The 19,705-nt window shown below is 39.2% G+C and overlaps 1 protein-coding gene across 1 annotated transcript in view; it reads left to right on the top strand.

Moving 5' to 3' along the window:
* ALAS2 (aminolevulinate, delta-, synthase 2) overlaps positions 1–19,705 on the top strand; it is a 73,933-nt gene that overhangs the window by 46,426 nt on the left and 7,802 nt on the right. The window contains exons 4-9 of the mRNA XM_006898880.1: positions 8,452–8,674; positions 9,214–9,398; positions 10,674–10,853; positions 15,089–15,253; positions 15,779–16,047; positions 16,516–16,678. Of these exons, the coding sequence (XP_006898942.1) occupies positions 8,452–8,674; positions 9,214–9,398; positions 10,674–10,853; positions 15,089–15,253; positions 15,779–16,047; positions 16,516–16,678 (1,185 nt within the window). The remainder of the gene's footprint in view (positions 1–8,451; positions 8,675–9,213; positions 9,399–10,673; positions 10,854–15,088; positions 15,254–15,778; positions 16,048–16,515; positions 16,679–19,705) is intronic.

Consider the following 19,705-nt stretch of genomic DNA (forward strand, 5'->3'; position numbering starts at 1 on the left):
GGATGGGAGTCTCAGAGATAGTACGACTGGCACAGGACAGAGCAGAGTTTAGGGCTGTTGTACATAGGGTCACTATGAGTCACAAGCGACTCGACGACACATAACAACAACAGCAGTATTCTTGGTTGACAGTTGTGTTCTTTGAGTATTTGATATATGTCCCCCTTCCCCTGTCTTCTTCCTCACATGTTTTCTGCTGATAAATTGGCACTTGATCTAATCTGCTCTCCATTATCGGTTACTCTTTTTTTCTCCAGAATTCCCTCCTTATCTTTGATTCTGGCAAATCTGAGTATGATATGCCTTTGTGTTTATCTTTTGGGGTCTATTCTATATGGTGTTCACTCAGCTTCTTGAATATATATTCTCTCATTCTTCATTATGCCTGGGAAATTTTTCTCTAGTAATTCTTCCACAACTTTTTTAGTGCCTTTACTTGCTTCTTCCTGTTCTGGGATTCCATTGATGCACCTTTTATTTCTCTTGATGGTGTCTCACATTATTCTTGGTTTTCTTCTTTTTCTTTCCTTTTTGGTTCTGCTTTTTCGCTCTAGCAGATCAGTGGTGTCAATTTTATCTTCTCTTTCACTGGTTCTGTGTTCCATCTCTTCACCTCTGTTCATATGTCGCTCCATCATGTTGACAGCATCTGAAACATTGGACTTCATATTCTGGATCATGGTTTTTTGTTTTTTCCAATGCCACTAATGCCTCTTTTGTTTTATTTGCATTGTTCTGGATTTTTTTAAGGCCCTCCTGGTTTTTGCTTGCAGTGTCCTTTAATTCTTCAAGTTTGTTTTTCACCCATTGAAAATACTCAATCATTGTTCTTTTAAATTCTGTTTCAGAAAGTTCCATCAGACTTTCTGGTTTCAGGATATCTACTGATACTTTGTCACATTTTGGGGTGTGACATCTTGCTTTGTGCTTCTGTGTTGTGTGAGGTAGCCTGGTTCTTACATGACATTGCTGTGGTAGAGCTTTTCATTTCTGAGGCAGTGATAGGTTCTTGACCTGAAGTCTGTGCTCTAGAAGAAGGTGGAGCAAGTATTCTGTCTGTTTCTCTCTGAACTTCAGACTCAAAGGAAGGTTCATTTCAGGGACTGTGAGAGCAGCCTCTTGTTGCAGCTAAGTCAGATCAAGTTTCTCTGGATCAAAAACAAGTTAGTTGACTGGACACGGAGTGCATGCCAGGCATGGGGGGTGGGATGGGATCTCAATCAGATTCCAGCTGTCAGGGTGGGTTTGCATGGGGCCCTCACTCAAATTCCAGCTGTCAGGCTCTTGCCTGGAGGCTCTTGCCCAGCAAGGCTCTGGGTCCAGAGTGGCTCTTGGTCTTGTGGGGCTTAATAAAACTCGGTCAAATTCCTGTTGTCCTGTTTGCTCCTGGCAGGTGGGTCCCTCAGTGGCTCGGCTGGTGGCTCCAAACAGGCAGCTCCCTCCAGAGCCCACAGCTTGCTGCTCTTGTGGCTCCAAAACGAATTATTTTAATAATAGTTCTCACTCAAATTCCTACTGTCGTGCTCACTCTCTGTGCGTCTCTTTCTGTACATCACTCTTTGTGTGTCGTTCTCTGTGCATTCCTTTCCAAAGCAATGGTTTTGCAAATTACTACCTAACTTGGGAGGGACTGCAGACCATTTTGCTGAGTGAGCTAACTCGGTCTCATAAGGACAAATACCATATAAAGCCATTATTGTAGAATTAGAATGAGGATTCGGGGCCAGGGGGAGGGCAGAAGCAGAGAGGTAAGGATGGTCAGGGAGGGAGGGTTAATCATAGGGTTGTACAATTTGATGGGTAGGTGAAGAAAATGGGAAAGTTTCAGTGTGGAAAAACAACCTGTTTGAACTTTGTAAATAAACCACTATGAGGGGGGGAGAGAAAGAAAGAGAGAAAGAGAGAAGGAAGGAAGGAAGGAAGGAAGGAAGGAAGGAAGGAAGGAAGGAAGGAAGGAAGGAAGGAAAGAAGGAAGGAGAGAGAGATGCAGAGCTAGTACAGTACTTTTGATTTTCGAACTCCAGTTGCTTACACATTTCATTTTAATATTTTGCTTTGTCTTCCCATGTTGTCCTTTGAAATCTTACATTCAGCTCCTCTTCTAACGTTCATTTTGGTCTTTTCTTCTATCTTTTTATCTTCTATCTTCTACCTTTTGCATTCTTCATGTATAATATTCTTAATATTCTCCTACATTTCATGTGGTCTTCGTTAATTAGTGTTCAAGGGCTCAAATCTGTTTCTGAGTTGGTTTTTAAATTTGGAGGGGATAGACTCAAGATTAAATTTTTATTCCTGTGGATATGATTTAACCTTCTTCAGCTTTAATTTAAATTTGCATATGAGTAGTTGATTATCTGTTCCGCAATCAGCACCTGGCCTAGTTTTCACTGTTGATATTGTACTTCTCCAACCATTCCTTCCATAAATGCAATAGATCTGATTCCTGTGTATCCTATCAGGTGAAATCCATGTGTATAGCCTGCATTTAAGTTTCTTATAAAAAGTATTTGCTATGAAAAAATCATTGATTCTCCATAATAGTCTATGTGTTTCCTACTGCCAAAAGGGCCCTTTAGAGTAGTGAGAGAAGATCTTCACCCTGAAACCCACAGCGTCCCTTTTCAGCAGGAAGTAGCTAAGAGAATACGCCATCCCCTTTTCCTTATGAATCAGGGTGAAGTCTCTCTCAGGGAGGAGTGATAGGGAATGGCAAAGGACACACTGACAAAGGAGATTAATCAGAACTGACTTTGACAAGCACTGTGGCAATTGGACAATTACAACAGACATTCGGATGGTGGGGGAAGAAGAACAAACTGGGGAGGAAGGTAGAGAGAATGGTGCAACAATGAATGAATGAGAACCCAAAATCTCTGTAAATGTTCATTAAAACTAATAAAATTTAATAATAAAAAACAACAACAAAAAAATCATTGATTGTGCAGAAATCTCAACCTCATTTCTGTCACCAAGCCCATGTTTTTCCACTACTGAAACTTCTTTCTGGTTCCCAACTTTTGCATTCCTGTCACCCATTATTATTAATGCATCTAGGGTCACTATGAGTCATGCTCGACTTGATGGCAATCAACAACAACAGAATCCCTTCCAAAATTTTTCAGTGTCCCCCCCAGTTCACTCTCCTGTTCTGGAATTCCAGTCATACATATTTTGCTTTGTTTGATGTTATCCCACATAATTCTAATGTTTGCTTCATTTTCCTTCCATCTTCCTTCTGATTTTTCATTAAGTTCCCATTGAGATTCTTGTCTTCTAGCTCACTTGAACCTGTACCATCTCTTATGTTTTGCATTTTTTATCCCTCCAGCATGTTGGAAAATGCTGCTATTTTGGTCTTCATATTCTCAATTGCATTTTCATCTGTTCTTATTGTTTCTAATATTGTGTTGATTGTATCCTCTGTGACTTTTTTTTTTAAATTCTTCAGTTTTTTAAAATTCTTTTACATCTTTATTTATGGTTTCAATTCTTCTATCAATTGTAACTTCCTCAGTAGAAGTTTATATAACTACATATATTTTGTCTGTCTCCCTGTCTCCAGGGTATTCATAAAGTCTGCAATCTGATCTGGTTTGTTTTGTTTTCTGTTTTGTTTTTTAGTTTTTTTTAATGATATTTGAGATTGCCTGCTTCTTCTTTGATATGTTAAGTTCTTCTTGGTATATGTGAGGCAATTTCTGCTGTTTGGGTAGGATGTTTACAATTCCTTATTTTTGTGATGCTATAGATAAGTTGTAGACTTTAAGTGTTGCTCACAATTCAGTTTCCCTGTAACAGTCTTCTTTGCTGGTCATCTATGGATGGCTCTTTTCCCTGTGGCAATATTCTCATAGAGGTGGGGTGCTTTCTCCCAAGGTAGGCAAAGTCCCAGGAGTGCTTTCTGAGACATATTGCAAAGGGAAAAGGCCCAGGAAAGCAGCAAATTCTCAACAGTGCAGCCCTCAAGTCTCAGTAGTTCCTAATGGCCATGTACCTATCCACTCTCCTGCTTAGGCTTTTGAGAGAACACTAATCCCTCCTGAACAGATAAAGTCCCAGAGAAGTGACTGTAGATTTCCAACAGTACAGTTCACAAATCTGAGTAGTTCCTAATGGCAATGTTTACCTGTCCCCTCTTCCTTTGAGGCTGGTTGGGAGAGAGCCATTCTCTCCTAAGCAAGCACAGGGAAGCAACAGAAGGCTTCCAACAATGCAGTTCACAAGTCTCAATAGTTCCTAGTGACTGCATGTACCTGTCCATTCTCCCACCAACTCTACTTGAAGGAGGGCTATTTCTTTATGAAGTTATTCTTTAGGTTGTTTTCTTTTTTATCTGTTATTAACAATGGTGTAATTTTCCCTGAATATACTTCTAGTGCACAAAGGCAAGTATTTTTTCATTTCCCCCAATTAAGCATCTTTTCTTACATTTGATGAATTATCTGTTCATATTCCTTGTCCATTTTCTTATTAGATCAAAATACTTTAATAGTACTTTTTCAGAGATTTTTAACAAATAAATTCTGACCACTGATCATTTGTCAGTTAGATACCATACAAATATTTCTATAGGTTTGACAGCATTTGTATTTTGAAAACAAACACATATTCAAACATTTCTACAATAAAGATGTTTCTAATTTACATGTCCATAAGTTATAGAAATACTATTTATAGTAATCCTCATTTCTGCTTCATATATCATATTCAAGAGTTTAAAGAGCTATTTGCATATATTGCTTCAATTTCTCTTAAAAATAGGGCTGTCTCATTTTATAGTGACAGAAGTTAAAGAGGGGAACTCAAAGTCACTTATTTGCTGATGCTTACTTACATCTTAGTCAAATTACTTAACTTTTCAATGGGGATTGAAGCTCAACATCAAGTAAACACAGATTCTCACCACTGGGCCACTTGGCAGCATCATTATGGATGGTGAACAAATTGAGATTATTAACAGTTTTCATTTGTTGGGCTGTATAATCAACACTCTTGGTACCAGCCTCCAGTAAATCAACAGACAAATTGTATTGGAAAAGTCAGCTGTCAGGGACCTCCCCAAAGTACTGAAGAGTGACAGCGTCATACTGGAGACTAAGATGCACTTGATCTAGGTGATAGTCTTCACAATTTTGTGTTATGCGTCAGAGAGCTGGACAATGACTAGGGATGACAGAAAGAGAATCGATGCCTTTAAGCTGTGGTGCTGGAGAAGAGTGTTGAATATACTATGGACTGCTAGGAGAACAAGCAGGTTTATCCTAGAGAGGGTGAAACCAGGCTGTTCCTTGGAGGCAAGGATTCTGAAGCTTTGTCTGACATACTTTGGGCATGTTTCACGAAGGGACCAATCCTTGGAGAGGGACATCATGTTTGGGAGGGTAGAGGGACAGCGTAAGAGAGGATGGATCAATTCAGTGATTGGGATTAAGTGTGTCAGAGACAGTGAGGTTGGCACCGCATAGAGCAGGATTTAGGGCTCTTGTACATAGGGTGGCTATGAGTCGCAAGCGACTCGACGGCACATTACAACAACCACAACATCTCAGTTTGCTTATCTTGAAAATGAAGATATTAATATGATTTATCAAAGGTTGTGAGGAAGAAATAACACCTGCAAAGTTCCTTATATAGAATACTCACTTCTAGACTATAATGGACTCATGTATATCAGAGATGATGAGAATGCTACAGGACAGGGCAGGGGGGAAAATCTGCTGTTCATAATGTCAATTTGGGTCATAGTCAACGCTACAGCATCTAAGAATAACCACAACATAAGAATATAAATATACATTAGTTATTTTGCCAGTTCTATGATTTGTTGTTGTTAATTGCCTTTGAGTCAAGCACTACTCATAGCGACCCTATGAACAAAAGACTTTAAGCCCCTCTACAACTATTGACATTTATCAAAGTTCATAGAGTCTCCGGAGGCATGTTATTTAGGAAATGGATGCCACTCCTGCTTCCAAATATTTATTTCTTTTATATTTAATAAAACTAAATATCAGCTATTTTTGGTATCTTCACTACCAATAATGATCCCTGGGATTAAGACGGACAATAATTTCTCACAATTATGAATCAGCTTCAATTTGACAGAAACAATAGACAGATGATAGCTGATAGATAGATAGATGATACATAGATAGATAGATGATACATAGATATTTGTTGTTGTTGTTCTTAAGTGCCCTTGAGTCGTAGACTACTCATAATGACCCTATGGACAAAAGACCTGAACACTTGTATAACTTTGGTCGTTTCTCCATGTTCATAGAGTTTCTGCTTCCAAGCTTCTTTTAACCAGGAAGCTCCACCAAACACTGTCCACCATGGGTAACCAATATCGCATTTGGCACATCAGTGTCACAGTGTTTAGCATCACAGCAACCATGAGTTACCTCTGTACAGCAATGCACAGACCATTGCTATACCACTTAGAAGTATGTTTGACAAAAAACAGTTTAAACCAGTCCCAGCCAACAAGCTTCTGTAGAACATGGCTCTTTCAAACTGGATTTGAGCCCCACACTGCCAACTAAAAGTGTTTTTAAATAGGAGGCCGAATCACATCATCTCACTCCCCTCAGTAAATCAACATTCCACCCTAATGCTCATCAGTCCCAGCTAGCAAGCTTCTGTAGAAGACAGCAGCTGCAGATGACTTTCAAACTGGATTCCAGCCCCATACTGCTGACCAAAAAGATTTTTAAATAGGAGGCTGAATCACTTATGTCATAGATGATCTTCTAGTGGGTTTTCCTAGGTGGTAAAACTCATGAAAGGAGATTGTCTACCCAAACCACCAGAAGTGCCACTTATGGGTTAGCAGCACAACTCTCTACAAACTATCCCCAGTCGGTAAATAGATAGACAGACAGATAGATACAGGGAGCTCTGGTGGTCTAATGGGTAAGGAGTTGGCACTGCGAACCCAAAGGCAAGCAGTTCAAATCCACCAGCTGTGGTGTGGGATAAAGATGGACAATCTTCTAGCACGTCATTTAGGTCAGCTGAGTCTGTTCTAACTCTACAACAATGAAATAAATAAATAAATAAATATATTTTTAAGCTCCATCTCACATACTTTTCATGTGGCTGGGAGGGACTGATCCTTGGAGAAGAACATCATGCTCCGAAGGGTGGAGAGACAGCGCAGGAAAGAAAGACCCTGGATGAGATGGATTGATACGGTAGCCAGAGCAATGGGGGTAAGTGTATTGGCATTAATGAGACTGGTTCAGGACAGGGCAAGCTGTATGTAGGGTCGCTATGAGTTTCAGGCAACTTGACTTCACATAACAACAAATTATATATACACACACACACAGAGAGAGAGAGAGAGAGAGAGTAGAATCAGAACCGACTCATAGCTGACTCTCCAGTGGTTTTTCAGAGGCAATTAATGGCGTAGGAGGAGATTGTGTATCCTTCTCCTGCAGAGCAGCTGGTGGCCTCGAACTACATGCCTTCAGGATTGCAGCACAGCTTCTTGCCACTAGAAATCTCTCTCTTTCGCTTTCTCTTTATATCTATAATGACTTCCTCACTACCCAACTCATGGCAACTCTATGTATGTCAGAGTAGAAATGTGCTGCATGTGGTTTTCAATGACTTATTTTTCAGAAGTAGATTATCTGAACTGCCTTTCTAGACTCTTCAAGATGAAATTGAACCTCTAGCCTTTCCAGTAGTAGTCAAACACAGTAATTGTTTTTACCACCCAAGGACTCTATTTACTTCTAGTATTATCATAGTACTAATCCTAACTATGCACCAGATGTTAGATTAGATGTATTACATGGTGTTTGTCATCTATGCTCACAACTCTGCAAGGAAGGATATTAGCAGTCTCCAATGAGGAATTTAATAGTACGAGAAGATTCATGATTTGCTCAAGGTTACACAACTAGGAAGTAGCAAGTGATAACTAGAAACGAGTCCTGTGACTTTTTCCAAAGTAGCACTTCTAGTAAGGAGGTTGCCATACTCAAAAAGGAGATAGCAATTCTAAAGATAGGAAGCTCTAGTGGCCTAGTGGTAAAAAACAGTACTGCAATTCCAAACACATGTGGTTCAAATCCACCAGTTGCTTCATAGAAGGACAATCTCCTCTTGTGTGATTTACTGCCTCAGAAAACCCACTTGTGGGTCAATTATGGGTTCATTCTGACTTGATGCCATACAAAAACAACAACAACAAAGGTCGGAAGCCCGAGTGAAAGTGTGGATGAATTACTGAATGACCAAGTGAGTGAGTAAGCAAAGTTGATTAATTAAAACAATAGATAAATGAACATGGTCCACCAAGTCAATGGCAGTAAATAAAAGAATAAATATAAGAAAATTGGAGAACTCAAAATTAACAATATAGCTAAGATGTGTACTAATCAGAAAGAGAACTAAAATGAATTCTTTCCAACCCTATTTCTTCTCCTACAGGAAACCATACATTTGGTTATGACCAGTTTTTCAGGAACAAGATCATGGAGAAGAAACAAGACCATACTTACCGCGTATTCAAGACTGTAAACCGCTGGGCTGATTCATACCCTTTTGCCCAACATTTCTCTGAGACATCTGTGTCTTCAAAAGATGTGTCTGTCTGGTGTAGTAATGACTACCTGGGCATGAGCAGGCATCCTCGTGTCTTGCAGGCCACACAGTGAGTTCTATGATCTGGGTAATGAGCTGAGGGGACACTCCCAAAGAGAAACAAAAAAGTAACAATGGAAAGATTAGGCAGAACTGGCAATGTTAACCAGTCCTAATTATGATCCCTCTTGCTGAAGGTCCTCCAGCATATCTTATCCTTGAATTTGGACTAAGTCAGATAGTAGATAATATTTCCCAAACTCATGGATATCCAGTGGTATAGAGAAGTATGGGAGATCAAGTAAAATCCACTTTCTATAAATTAAAAAATGTTTGGAGAATGAGTGTTGCCACAGAGGGAATATGCTCTCTAGAAAGTCTTTCATGCTGCTCAGGATGAACCCATGTCTTCCTGCATCCCTGAATATCTCCAACCTGAGAAGGACCTCTATCTTCCTTGTTATTCTCCTACTTTGTCACATAGAACACAGCTTATACAACTACATTAAGTTAACATTGACATTCACCAAGAGAGGGAAACCTAACCAGTTCCTTGGCACCTTACAAAAGTTTATTTTCCTTTATTCCCTTCTGTTTTCTCCTGATCAGGGAGACACTGCAGCGTCATGGAGCTGGAGCTGGTGGCACCCGCAACATCTCAGGCACCAGTAAGTTTCATGTGGAGCTTGAGCAGGAGCTGGCTGAACTGCACCAGAAAGATTCAGCCCTACTCTTCTCATCTTGTTTTGTGGCCAATGATTCTACTCTCTTCACCCTGGCCAAGACCCTTCCAGGTGAGACTGAAAACTGAGTTTGGCTCAGAGCCTGTGTCCTGCACTATATTATCCAGCTGCACTATATTTCTCATTTATTTTCTCTCTAATGGATTCACTCACTCCATTGCTCTTCCTTCTTGAATACTTTACATACCTTCAACACTGGATTGAGAAGTAATTCTAAAGAAATAGTCAATCTCACAGAAGGATATAAGACCATAAATTCATCACTTACCAATTCATCTGTACTCTTAACACTCCTAAATTTTGTTGTTGTTGTTGTCTCCAAACCAGCTTTTCCAAGGGAGCTCTGGTGGCTTAGTGGCAAAAGCTGTGCTGCAATCACGAAAATGTGCAGTTCAAATCCACCAGACTCTCCTCTGGAGAAGAAAGGGCAATCTCTTCTTGTGCCAGTCAGATCTGATTCGATGACACACAACAAATTTTTTTTAAAAAAGGTCACTTTTCCAGACCTCTTCCCCTTGATCAAACATCAAGCTACACTCTTAGCAAACAACCTCAACTCTTATTTTACAGTGAAATTGAAAGCCACTAAAATATTGGTTTACATGAAAAAGTATCATTCATTTTGTTTCATTTATATACATTTGTTTCATGTATTTTTCCATTCACACTGTGTTTCACATTATCATTTCCATACATTACATAGTATTTTATAAAATTAATCACTATTAATCATGCCTGTCATTACTTCACCGTTTTAAACAAGATATTGCCACCATAGCAAACTTAAATTTACCTTATATGTTCATCCATCTTTCCCTCATTCATCCAGTGGAAAGAGTCTCTCTCTTTCTTCCTAGTGCCATTCTCTTCACTTCATCTTCCTGGATCATATTCTTTAGCCAGTTATGTTCTCAACTCATGTCTGTTGCCCTTCCATTATAGTTTCAATCTTGGATGATACCTTTCTATTGTGTCTATGTCCACTCAGGACTCACATAAGTGTTTAGACAAGACTTGATCTTATGTGATGGAAGACTGAGAGAAGGAACATGAACCTTGTTCTCATTAACCCATAGAACTTTCTATGAAATTGAATTTACCTCTACCATAAAACAATCAGAGATCAAACCAGGGTTAACTATAATTTGAGGGAAGGATGCAGGAGTCAGAATCACTTCCAAAGGAGAAGAAGGTTTCCAGAGGAAGAATAAGTAGAGTAATATTTTCAAAGAGAGGATAGGGTTGCTTCTCTGCCCTAAGCCAGTCATGGGATTCAAGTAGAAGTACTTGAGCAGGAGCTTATGTGCTGTGTGCCTGGTTCTTTAGGGTGCATCATATACTCAGATGCAGGCAATCATGCTTCCATGATCCAAGGTATCCGCAACAGTGGAGCAGCCAAGTTCGTCTTCCAGCACAATGATCCTGACCACCTGAAGAAACTTATAGAAAAATCCAACCCAGAGATACCCAAAATTGTGGCTTTTGAGACTGTTCACTCCATGGATGGTACGTACATGTGTAAATGTATGTTTACTAGTACTAGTCTCACAAAACCATGATGACGATATTAATAACAGCTAACATTTTATGTACTTACGTGCTAAACAATTTCTTAGTATGTTTTCATATATTAATTTCATCTTCCTAATTCTATGTGGTATTATTTCCATCTTTCACATGAGCAAATTGAAGCATAACTAAATGAAGTAATATATCTAAGGGTCACACAGCTAGTAAATGGAAGCATGACTATTACAAAATTCAGAGACCACATAAAAATTTTCTTGAGGAGATAAGCAAATTGAGGCCAAAGTGAGTATTTGCACCCTACTTTATTTACACAGCACTTTAAGCTACGTAATTCCGATTCTTTTATGTTATACTTCTTGCTTTAGAAATAATGTGCTAATCAATTATTCAAGTTTCTATTTTCTGCACTGGAAATTTTCACAAACCATGGCCTAAGATTCTTTTTTCCAAAGTCTAGTACTAAACATTGAAATATAAAAATATTTTCAAATCAAATGGACTTGAAATTCTACCTTTCAAAGTTCAAATCTTTCTTGCTTCTGGAACCCAAAGCTATATAATTTGGGGTAAGTTAATTTCACTTTTCAGCTCTCTGAGCTTCAATTTTCCTTAAGGCAAGACAAATATTTGGCTGTAAGATACTATCTGAGCCATCTCATTAAATGCCTTAAGTAGAAATAAATAGCTTTTTCTTGTCTACTCTCTACCTTCTCCAAATGAAACGGTGCTTATCAAAGCACTCTAGTACTGCTCCTCTTGAGGAGAAACCACGTGCTCTAGAAATCTCTTTGCTGTAACCTACGAGGATAGTGGTAGAAGTGGCTTGAAAGAGCACAAATTATATCTTTTTTTAAAAGAACTCAGAGCTGTTGTACATAGGGTTGCTATGAGTCGCAAGTGACTCAACTGCACATAACAAGTTGAACAAATCTAAAATTTATTAGAGAACTTACAGAAAGAAATCAGCACCAAGACATCTGCAACAGATATACCAATATGATATACCGATAGAGGTCCACATACAGCACTGTGGGATAGGAGTTTATGTATTTATTGCTTGCATGCAAAGGTATGTGTAAGGAACTTGATGATGACTAGAATAGTTTTTATACTATTTAATGGGTTGCAAATGAGGCTACCCTTAGGTCAGTTGTTTAGTGTTGCTTCTCCTGCCCCAGGACATTGCTCAGTTACGTACTCTGATTCTCTTCCTGAGTCCTTGTGGGAAAGATCCAACTTGTTTTGTCTATGGTCCTCGAACCCTATCTTTTGTTGTTGTTGTTGATTGTCATCCAGTTGAGCATGACTATGAACAAAAGGCCTAAAGCGTTTCTATAACTTTCTCATTTGGTAAAGTTCATAGAGTTTCCAGAGGCATGTTGTTTGGGAAGTGGATGCCACTCCTGCTTCCAAATCTATCTTAAACTGGGAGCTCCACCAAACACTGTCCATCATGGGTAACTGTTATGGCATTTGAAACCCCAAGGGCACAAGGTTCTGCATCACAGCAACCCTAGGTTACCTCAATACAGCATATTGATAGGAGAGTGCTGTACCACTTAGAAGAATGTTCCTCCAAAATATGATAACAACTGACTTTTAAATACAAAGGCACTCCTTGAGGTCTTGTTGACTGACTCTAAACAAGAGGCTTAAATTAAAACAAGAAATCCAACCAATATTGTACATTGTTGTTGTTATGTCCCGTTGAGTCACCTGCGACATATAGCAACCCTATGTACAAAAGCTCTGAACCCTTCCCTTCCTGAGTCAGTCTCACTAATTCAGACACACCAACCCCGATTGCCCTAGATGCTATATCAGTCCTTTTCATCTGGGGTCTTCCTCTCCTGTGCTGTCCCTCCACCCTTCTGAGAATGATATACTTCTCCAAGAACTGATCTCTCCTGGCCACGTGCCCAAAGTATGTGAGACGAAGCTTCAAAAATAAGTCTTCACATCACTTCAGTTTGTCATCTTTCCAATCCAAACAAAGGAAAGCCCACAGGATTTCCTGATTTAGCCAACTCCATCAACATCATATAGCAGCTATGTACATAGTCTATGTCAGGAGTGCGACTTGTTTGTTGTTGTTATGTGTTATCGAGTCACCTGCAACATATAGCAACCCTGTGTACAGCAGCTCTGAAGCCTACCCTGAGCCAGTCTCACTGATTCCCACATACCTACCCCCATTGCTCCAGTTACTGTATCAATCCATCTCATTGTGGTCTTCCTCTCCTGTGCTGTACCTCCACCTTTCTGCTCATGATGTCCTTCTCCAAGGACTGATCTCTCCTGGCCATGTGCCCAAAGTATGTGAAATGGAGCTTCAAAATCCTAGCCTCCAAGGAGAAACTTGGTTTCTTCTTCTCCAAGACAGGCTTATTTGTTTTCTTGGTGCTCCATAGTATGTTCAAGACTCTTCTCCAGCACCACAACTCAAAGGCATCGATTCTTCTTCTGTCATCCTTAATCATTGTCCAGCTATCTGATGAATAGCAAGTAATTGCAAAGACCATGACCTGGATCATGTGCATCTTAGTCTCTAGACTGACATCATTCCTTTTTACTCACTTTCCAATTCCAGCATACCAATTTCCCATCTGAATTTTACTGACTCAGTTGCTTTGTTTTAAATATTTAGGTGGTAATTATAATATAGTCTAATTCAATTCATTGTTATAAAGTTGGAATCAAATCATAGCTGACCCTCCAGTGAGATTTTAAAGGCTGTAAATTGCTTGAGAGGAAATTGTCTATCTTTCTTCTGTGGAGCAGCTAGTGGATTTGAACTGCCCTCCTTTGGATTGGCAGTGCAACTCTCTATCTACTAGGCCACTAGAATTCCCTTTTAATAGAGTAGTTGTGAAAGTTACATGAGTCAATACATGTAAATAATTTATTCTCACTCTCACATTTCTGCAAGTCACAAGTAAAATTATCTTGGGTGTTTTAAAAAACTATCATTGGGATTTTTCTAATTCCTTATTTCTCTAGTTGAAACTATCCTGAGAACATTCTACTTCCTTACATTTGCAAACTTTTTGATTGATTAATAGGAACTATCTACACTGTCAATCTTGGGGGCTGAATTTTTCCCCATTACATAATGTCTGTATTATAACAATGTCTTCTTTGTATCAGGCCCACTTCTTATGGTTCACTTCCTCCTGCTGTCTCCCGCCTATTGCTTTTTTCCTTTAATACGTCCCTAGAGCTCTTGTACTACCTCAAGTTTCTTCTTTTATGTATAGGTTTCTTTTATCTATAAGGTAGTCACAAAGTCTCTCTTCATTAGATTCATAGCCACTTCAAGACTTTATCAACAAAGTTGTAGAATAACATGGAAAAAATTAATATGTGTAGGAATGGAAAACACAAATTACTTTTAACATGTTTTCACAGAAACTTTGTGTTCACTCCAAAGATTAAGATTGAGTTTGTGGGAGGGAGACCCATGGGGATCTGTACTAACAGATATGAAAGATAAACACATTTTCACACAGACACAGAAAAGACAAAGAGACAAAGACACACAGAAACTCAGAGATATAGGAAACAAAAAATCTAAAGCATGGATATTGCTATAGAGGCAAACAAAAAAGAATACAAACAGTGTCAGGGTAGGGGAAAAGAATGGAGAGGGAGACTGAAACATAGAGACCTAAAACAGAGACATGAAACACAAGGAAAGATAGCCTAGAAAGCCAGAAAGATGGAAACAAGGAGGATCAGTGACTAATAGAGATATTGACAGAGTTACTAATTAATAGTGCCAGGTTGAGGATGAAAGTGGAATCTGATAAAAGTACATTAACCTGGAGCAAAAGTGGTCTGTCTGTCCAAATTTATTTAAACAAAGGCTAGTATAGGTTACTAGTCAACCCTCAGTGAGATACAAAGATTTTGAGGAAAAACATTAAAAGAGGCAGAGATAAGTTGACAAATGCAAAAATATAAAGAAAGACATAAAATATAGTGCATAGAGAAAGATATACACACACACACAACTGGGGATGGGATTGGGTAAAAGTAGTTATAACACATAAAGAAGTTTGGAATCATCTCAAATGAAGGTGTATATCTTCTACCCTCCTTATAAGCACCTTCTTTTCTGCTCAAAGGAAGGGTACCTGGTAAATTCCACACTGGAGATAGAGCTGGAAAATTATTATTATCTCTTATCGTTGTCTCTTGACTTTACTCAGGTGCCATCTGTCCACTTGAAGAATTGTGTGATGTGGCCCACCAGTATGGAGCTCTGACTTTTGTAGATGAGGTCCATGCTGTAGGACTATATGGATCCAGAGGTGCTGGGATTGGAGAGCGTGATGGAATCATGCACAAGATTGACATTGTCTCTGGAACTCTTGGTATTCCCTTATATCTTACCCAGAGAAGAGATCTCTGTAGAGCCCCTCTCCTATTCCCCCTCAAAGCTGTAGGGTCTATTCAGATAGAATTCAGAGTTCCACACTCGTGGTCTGTATTCTTTCCCTCTACCGGATATCCACTGCGGAGTTTCAGAAAAATTCTGGGAGGGTTCTTTAAAAAACTCCTGAGCTGGACCAAACAGCTATTTTCAACTTGAGCTAAGTAGAAATATATTTCTCAACCCTTATGCCACTCCATCCCCAAGCTTCATTTAAGCTCCACTCTTGACTCTAACTAATTGAGGATATCCACCCATCTTGTGCCTATCTTGTCATTGCATATGGCAGGCCTTGAAAGTTCTATATCAAAGAAGTGAAATTAGCCTTGTCAAGGAGAGAAGAGATAAGCAGATGGCTGGGATGGGAGTCTGAAGGCTCAGGTTCTAGTTCTCTTCCTAATGTTACTCAGTTCTTCTAAGGGCTGGTTATGAGATTTGTGAATATAACTTTCTTCTTTGTCTCCAGGCAAGGCCTTTGGCTGTGTGGGTGGCTACATTGCCAGCACCAGTGATTTGGTAGATATGGTGCGCTCCTATGCTGCAGGCTTCATCTTTACCACTTCATTGCCCCCCATGGTACTATCTGGGGCTCTGGAGTCTGTACGATTGCTCAAGGGAGAAGAGGGCCAAATCCTGAGGAGGACCCACCAGCGCAACGTCAAACACATGCGCCAACTACTAATGGACAAGGGCCTTCCTGTCATTCCCTGCCTCAGCCACATCATCCCCATCAGGGTGAGAGTCCCACCCTGCCCATTGTTCTTCCTATTCCTTTCTTCTGGAAGTCTTCTCATTCTCTATAACACAATTATCTTCCATGTTACCATCATGTCTCCTCCATTAACTATCTTCTTTATTGCCAGTTTTATTATCCTTTTGAAAAATTATCAGCTATTCTTGACTAACAATTCTTGATTTCTTTCTTTCTTTTTTTTCATTAGCTATTATCCTATGTTTGCTAGACAATCCTGATCCTCATAATATTAGTTCAAAGTTTTCAAACTGTAAATCAAACTTTATTGCTCCCTCTAAGTTCCTCTTTGACAAATATTCTAGATTTGCCACTGATTAAGTCCCTTATAAAAACTTCTGTCCCCCAATTCACTAGTGTTATTTGACCTTATTCCCCCCTGTTTGCTTAAGGAAGCTAGTAATGGCAGGGCCAAGGTGTCAGATACTAACAAGTCTTTATCCTGAGACTAGGTGGGTGATGCAGAGCTTAACAGCAAGATTTGCGATCTTCTGCTCACCAAACATGGCATCTATGTGCAAGCCATCAACTACCCAACTGTCCCCCGGGGTGAGGAGCTGCTGCGCCTGGCACCTTCCCCTCACCACAGCCCTCAAATGATGGAAGATTTTGTGGGTAAGTTCTCAATGTGTATGTGTACAACATTCCCCCCCTCTCAAACAAAACAGCATCTATTCTCTCATATTTTTAAAAATGTTTCTTCAATAGCTACTTTGTGCCAAGTCTTATATTAGAATCACAAAAGAATGTGAACTGTAGACTCATAGATCTGCAGTTTGGCTGGGCATACTATAGTGGACAAACAATACCATCAAAGACAAACAATGCACTGTTCAACAAAGAAAGTGCATGAGGGAGTTGTAGGAACAAAGAAGAGGGGCCTGACTCAGCCTGAGAAATTTAACCAGGCTTCCTAACAGAAGTAACACCCAAACTAAGTCTATAAGACAAATAGAACTGGACCAGCAGAAGGAAAAAAGCATGGGAGAAATAGTCCTACAAGAAGGATGAGCATAAAGGCAAGGAAGTGAGAAAGGAGAAGCCTGGGATATATCAAGAACAAAAAGAACATGTTACTAAAACATAGAAGGGTAGCTGGAATGTAATAAGGAAAACTGTCCATCTATGAAACTACAGAGGCAATGCCAGACTAGAATTAGATTGAAAGTCTTGTAGAACTGACTGGATACCTTGGGTTTTCCCCTGAAAGATGCCAGTTTAATTAAATCTGCTGAGTGACATTTTTAGTATAAAGCTTGGTATACAGCAAGTACTCTTTCCAGGCCTATTGGGGAAAAGACATGCAAACTATTCTGGTCCTGGTTCAGTACTCTAGAAGATAGAAAGAGACCTCATTTATGGCTAGAGGGTGAGGAGGATAAAATCATCAGAGAGGTATTATGGGTGAGAAAGCCCTTGTGTTATATGTTGAAGGACACGTGGATATGGAGTGAAACATTATAGAAGGGAATTCCATGAGCAAAGACCTAGAAATAGGAAAATAGAAGACATGCACAGGAATACTTTGGAGATAATAGGGATTTGGTTTCAGAACCCTGTAATAAAGTGAATCACATGAATGTTTTGGTTCATATGAAAGGTATGATTGTGGTGGCCTAGTAGGTAAGGACAGAGCTGTGGTGGCCTAGTGGTAAAAGAAAGATGGAGAAACTATTACCATGGGATTTGCATCCTCTGGAAATTCACTGGTGGGTCCACTATGATTTAGTTCTGACTTGACAGCAATGAGAAAGAGCAAGAGAGAGCGGTCTATCAAATGTGTAATAATGTTATAAAAATGTTTGAAGTATTGAAAGAATTACCAGAGACACAAAGTGAGCATGTGCTATAGGGGAAATAGCACTTACAGACTGACTTGAAGCAGTTATACAAAATCTTCAATTTATAAGAAAAGATATTATCTGTAAAGGACAATAAAGTGAAACAGAATAAAACAAAGTGTGCTTATAATGGTGAGTTATTGTTTGACTGGAGCATAAGCAGTGAGAAAGCTCAAAGAAGATAAGTAGGTGTTATTCATCCATTCATTCAAAAACATTATATAACACACATTTATTAAACACTTACTATATGTGAAACACTGTACTAAACTCCTTATATGTTACTTACCTAATCCTTATGAGATAAAGATACTCTTATTAGCATATCTACTTCTTAAAACAAATTTTTCATTATTTTTTAATATAAAATTTTTATTTTTTTACTGGTTTACTTGCAAAGTTTGTATACATTGTTTTTCACACTGGATCTTTCCCATTTCCTCAACCCATCCCTCCTTCCACCCATCATATTGTGTGACCCTGTAATTACCCCTCCACCCATCCACATGCCCCTACTCCCCGCCCCCCTCCCCAATCCTCATACATGCTTTACTAGTTACCTATTTCTACAGTAATGGCTTTATATAGTATTTGTCCTTATGGGACTGAGTGAGTTCACTTAGCATAATGCTCATACCCATTGTTATGTGTAAAAATTGAGGCACAAAAATATGGTGGCCTAGTGGTAAGAAACTGCTGCAATCCTGAAGACCACCAGCTGCTCTTTGTGAAAAGGATGGACAATCTCCTTCCATGCAATTATCTGACTCTGAAAACCCACTGGAGAGTCAGCTATGGGTCGGTTTCTACTCAATGGTACACAACAACAACAAAACAACCCAAAGTCACAATTGCTGAGAGTTAGACAGTGAATAAGGATGACAGAAGAAGAATTTATGCCTTTGAATTGTGAAACTAGAGAAAAGTACTGAAAATTAAACTGTCAAAAGAACAAACATATGTCTTAGAGAAGCCAGGATGCTCCTTGAAGGCAATTATGATGAAACTTCATTTCACATACTTTGAGCATGTTGCTAGGAGAGGTTATTCTTTGGAGAGGGACATCATGCTTGGGAAGGTGGAAGGATAGCAAAAGAAAGGAAGATCTTCTAACAGGTGGAATTGAACAATAACTGTGGTAATGGGCTCAAATATGTCAGAGACTGTGAGAATGGCATAAGATGGGACAAGGTTAGAACTGCTGTTCATAGTGTTGATGTGAGTCATACTCGACTCAACAGCACCTAACAACAACATCCAAAGTCACATAACTACTAGATTTTAACTGGGAAGTATGGCTCTAATCATTAGAACCTACTGCTTCAAGCTTCTAGGCCTCTTGGCTCCCTCTCGTCTGTTACTCTGATCTTCAATTACAGAGTTCTCAATACTTTCAGTTCTGAGCATCTACTTATGCTGAGAAATATGAGTAGTATATGCCATGACTTGATCTGTCTTTAAACCTGACAGTGATGCCACTTTGATAACCTGACAATTCTCTCTAGAATCTTTCAAATCTGTACTCTTTCCTCTAATTCCAGTTATTTAATCCATGTTTCTTGTTCCTCTTTAATTCCTTCTCCGTACTGACCAACAGAGAAAATTTTTCCAAAGTGCAAATCTGATCTTTGTTTAAATATCTTTATGACTCCTTACTGTCTGGACTCTAAAACGGTGATCTTCAAGGTGAGGAATATGTAATGACTGATAGAGTAAGGGAAAAGTACAGAATATTTTAGAGATATATGATTATCTTTATTTTAATGATAATATTGGTCTTTAATACACAAATTGGCAATGA

Source organism: Elephantulus edwardii, unplaced genomic scaffold, assembly GCF_000299155.1.
Source record: "Elephantulus edwardii isolate Elephantulus edwardi_28Jun2011 unplaced genomic scaffold, EleEdw1.0 scaffold00239, whole genome shotgun sequence".
Taxonomy (NCBI): domain Eukaryota; kingdom Metazoa; phylum Chordata; class Mammalia; order Macroscelidea; family Macroscelididae; genus Elephantulus; species Elephantulus edwardii.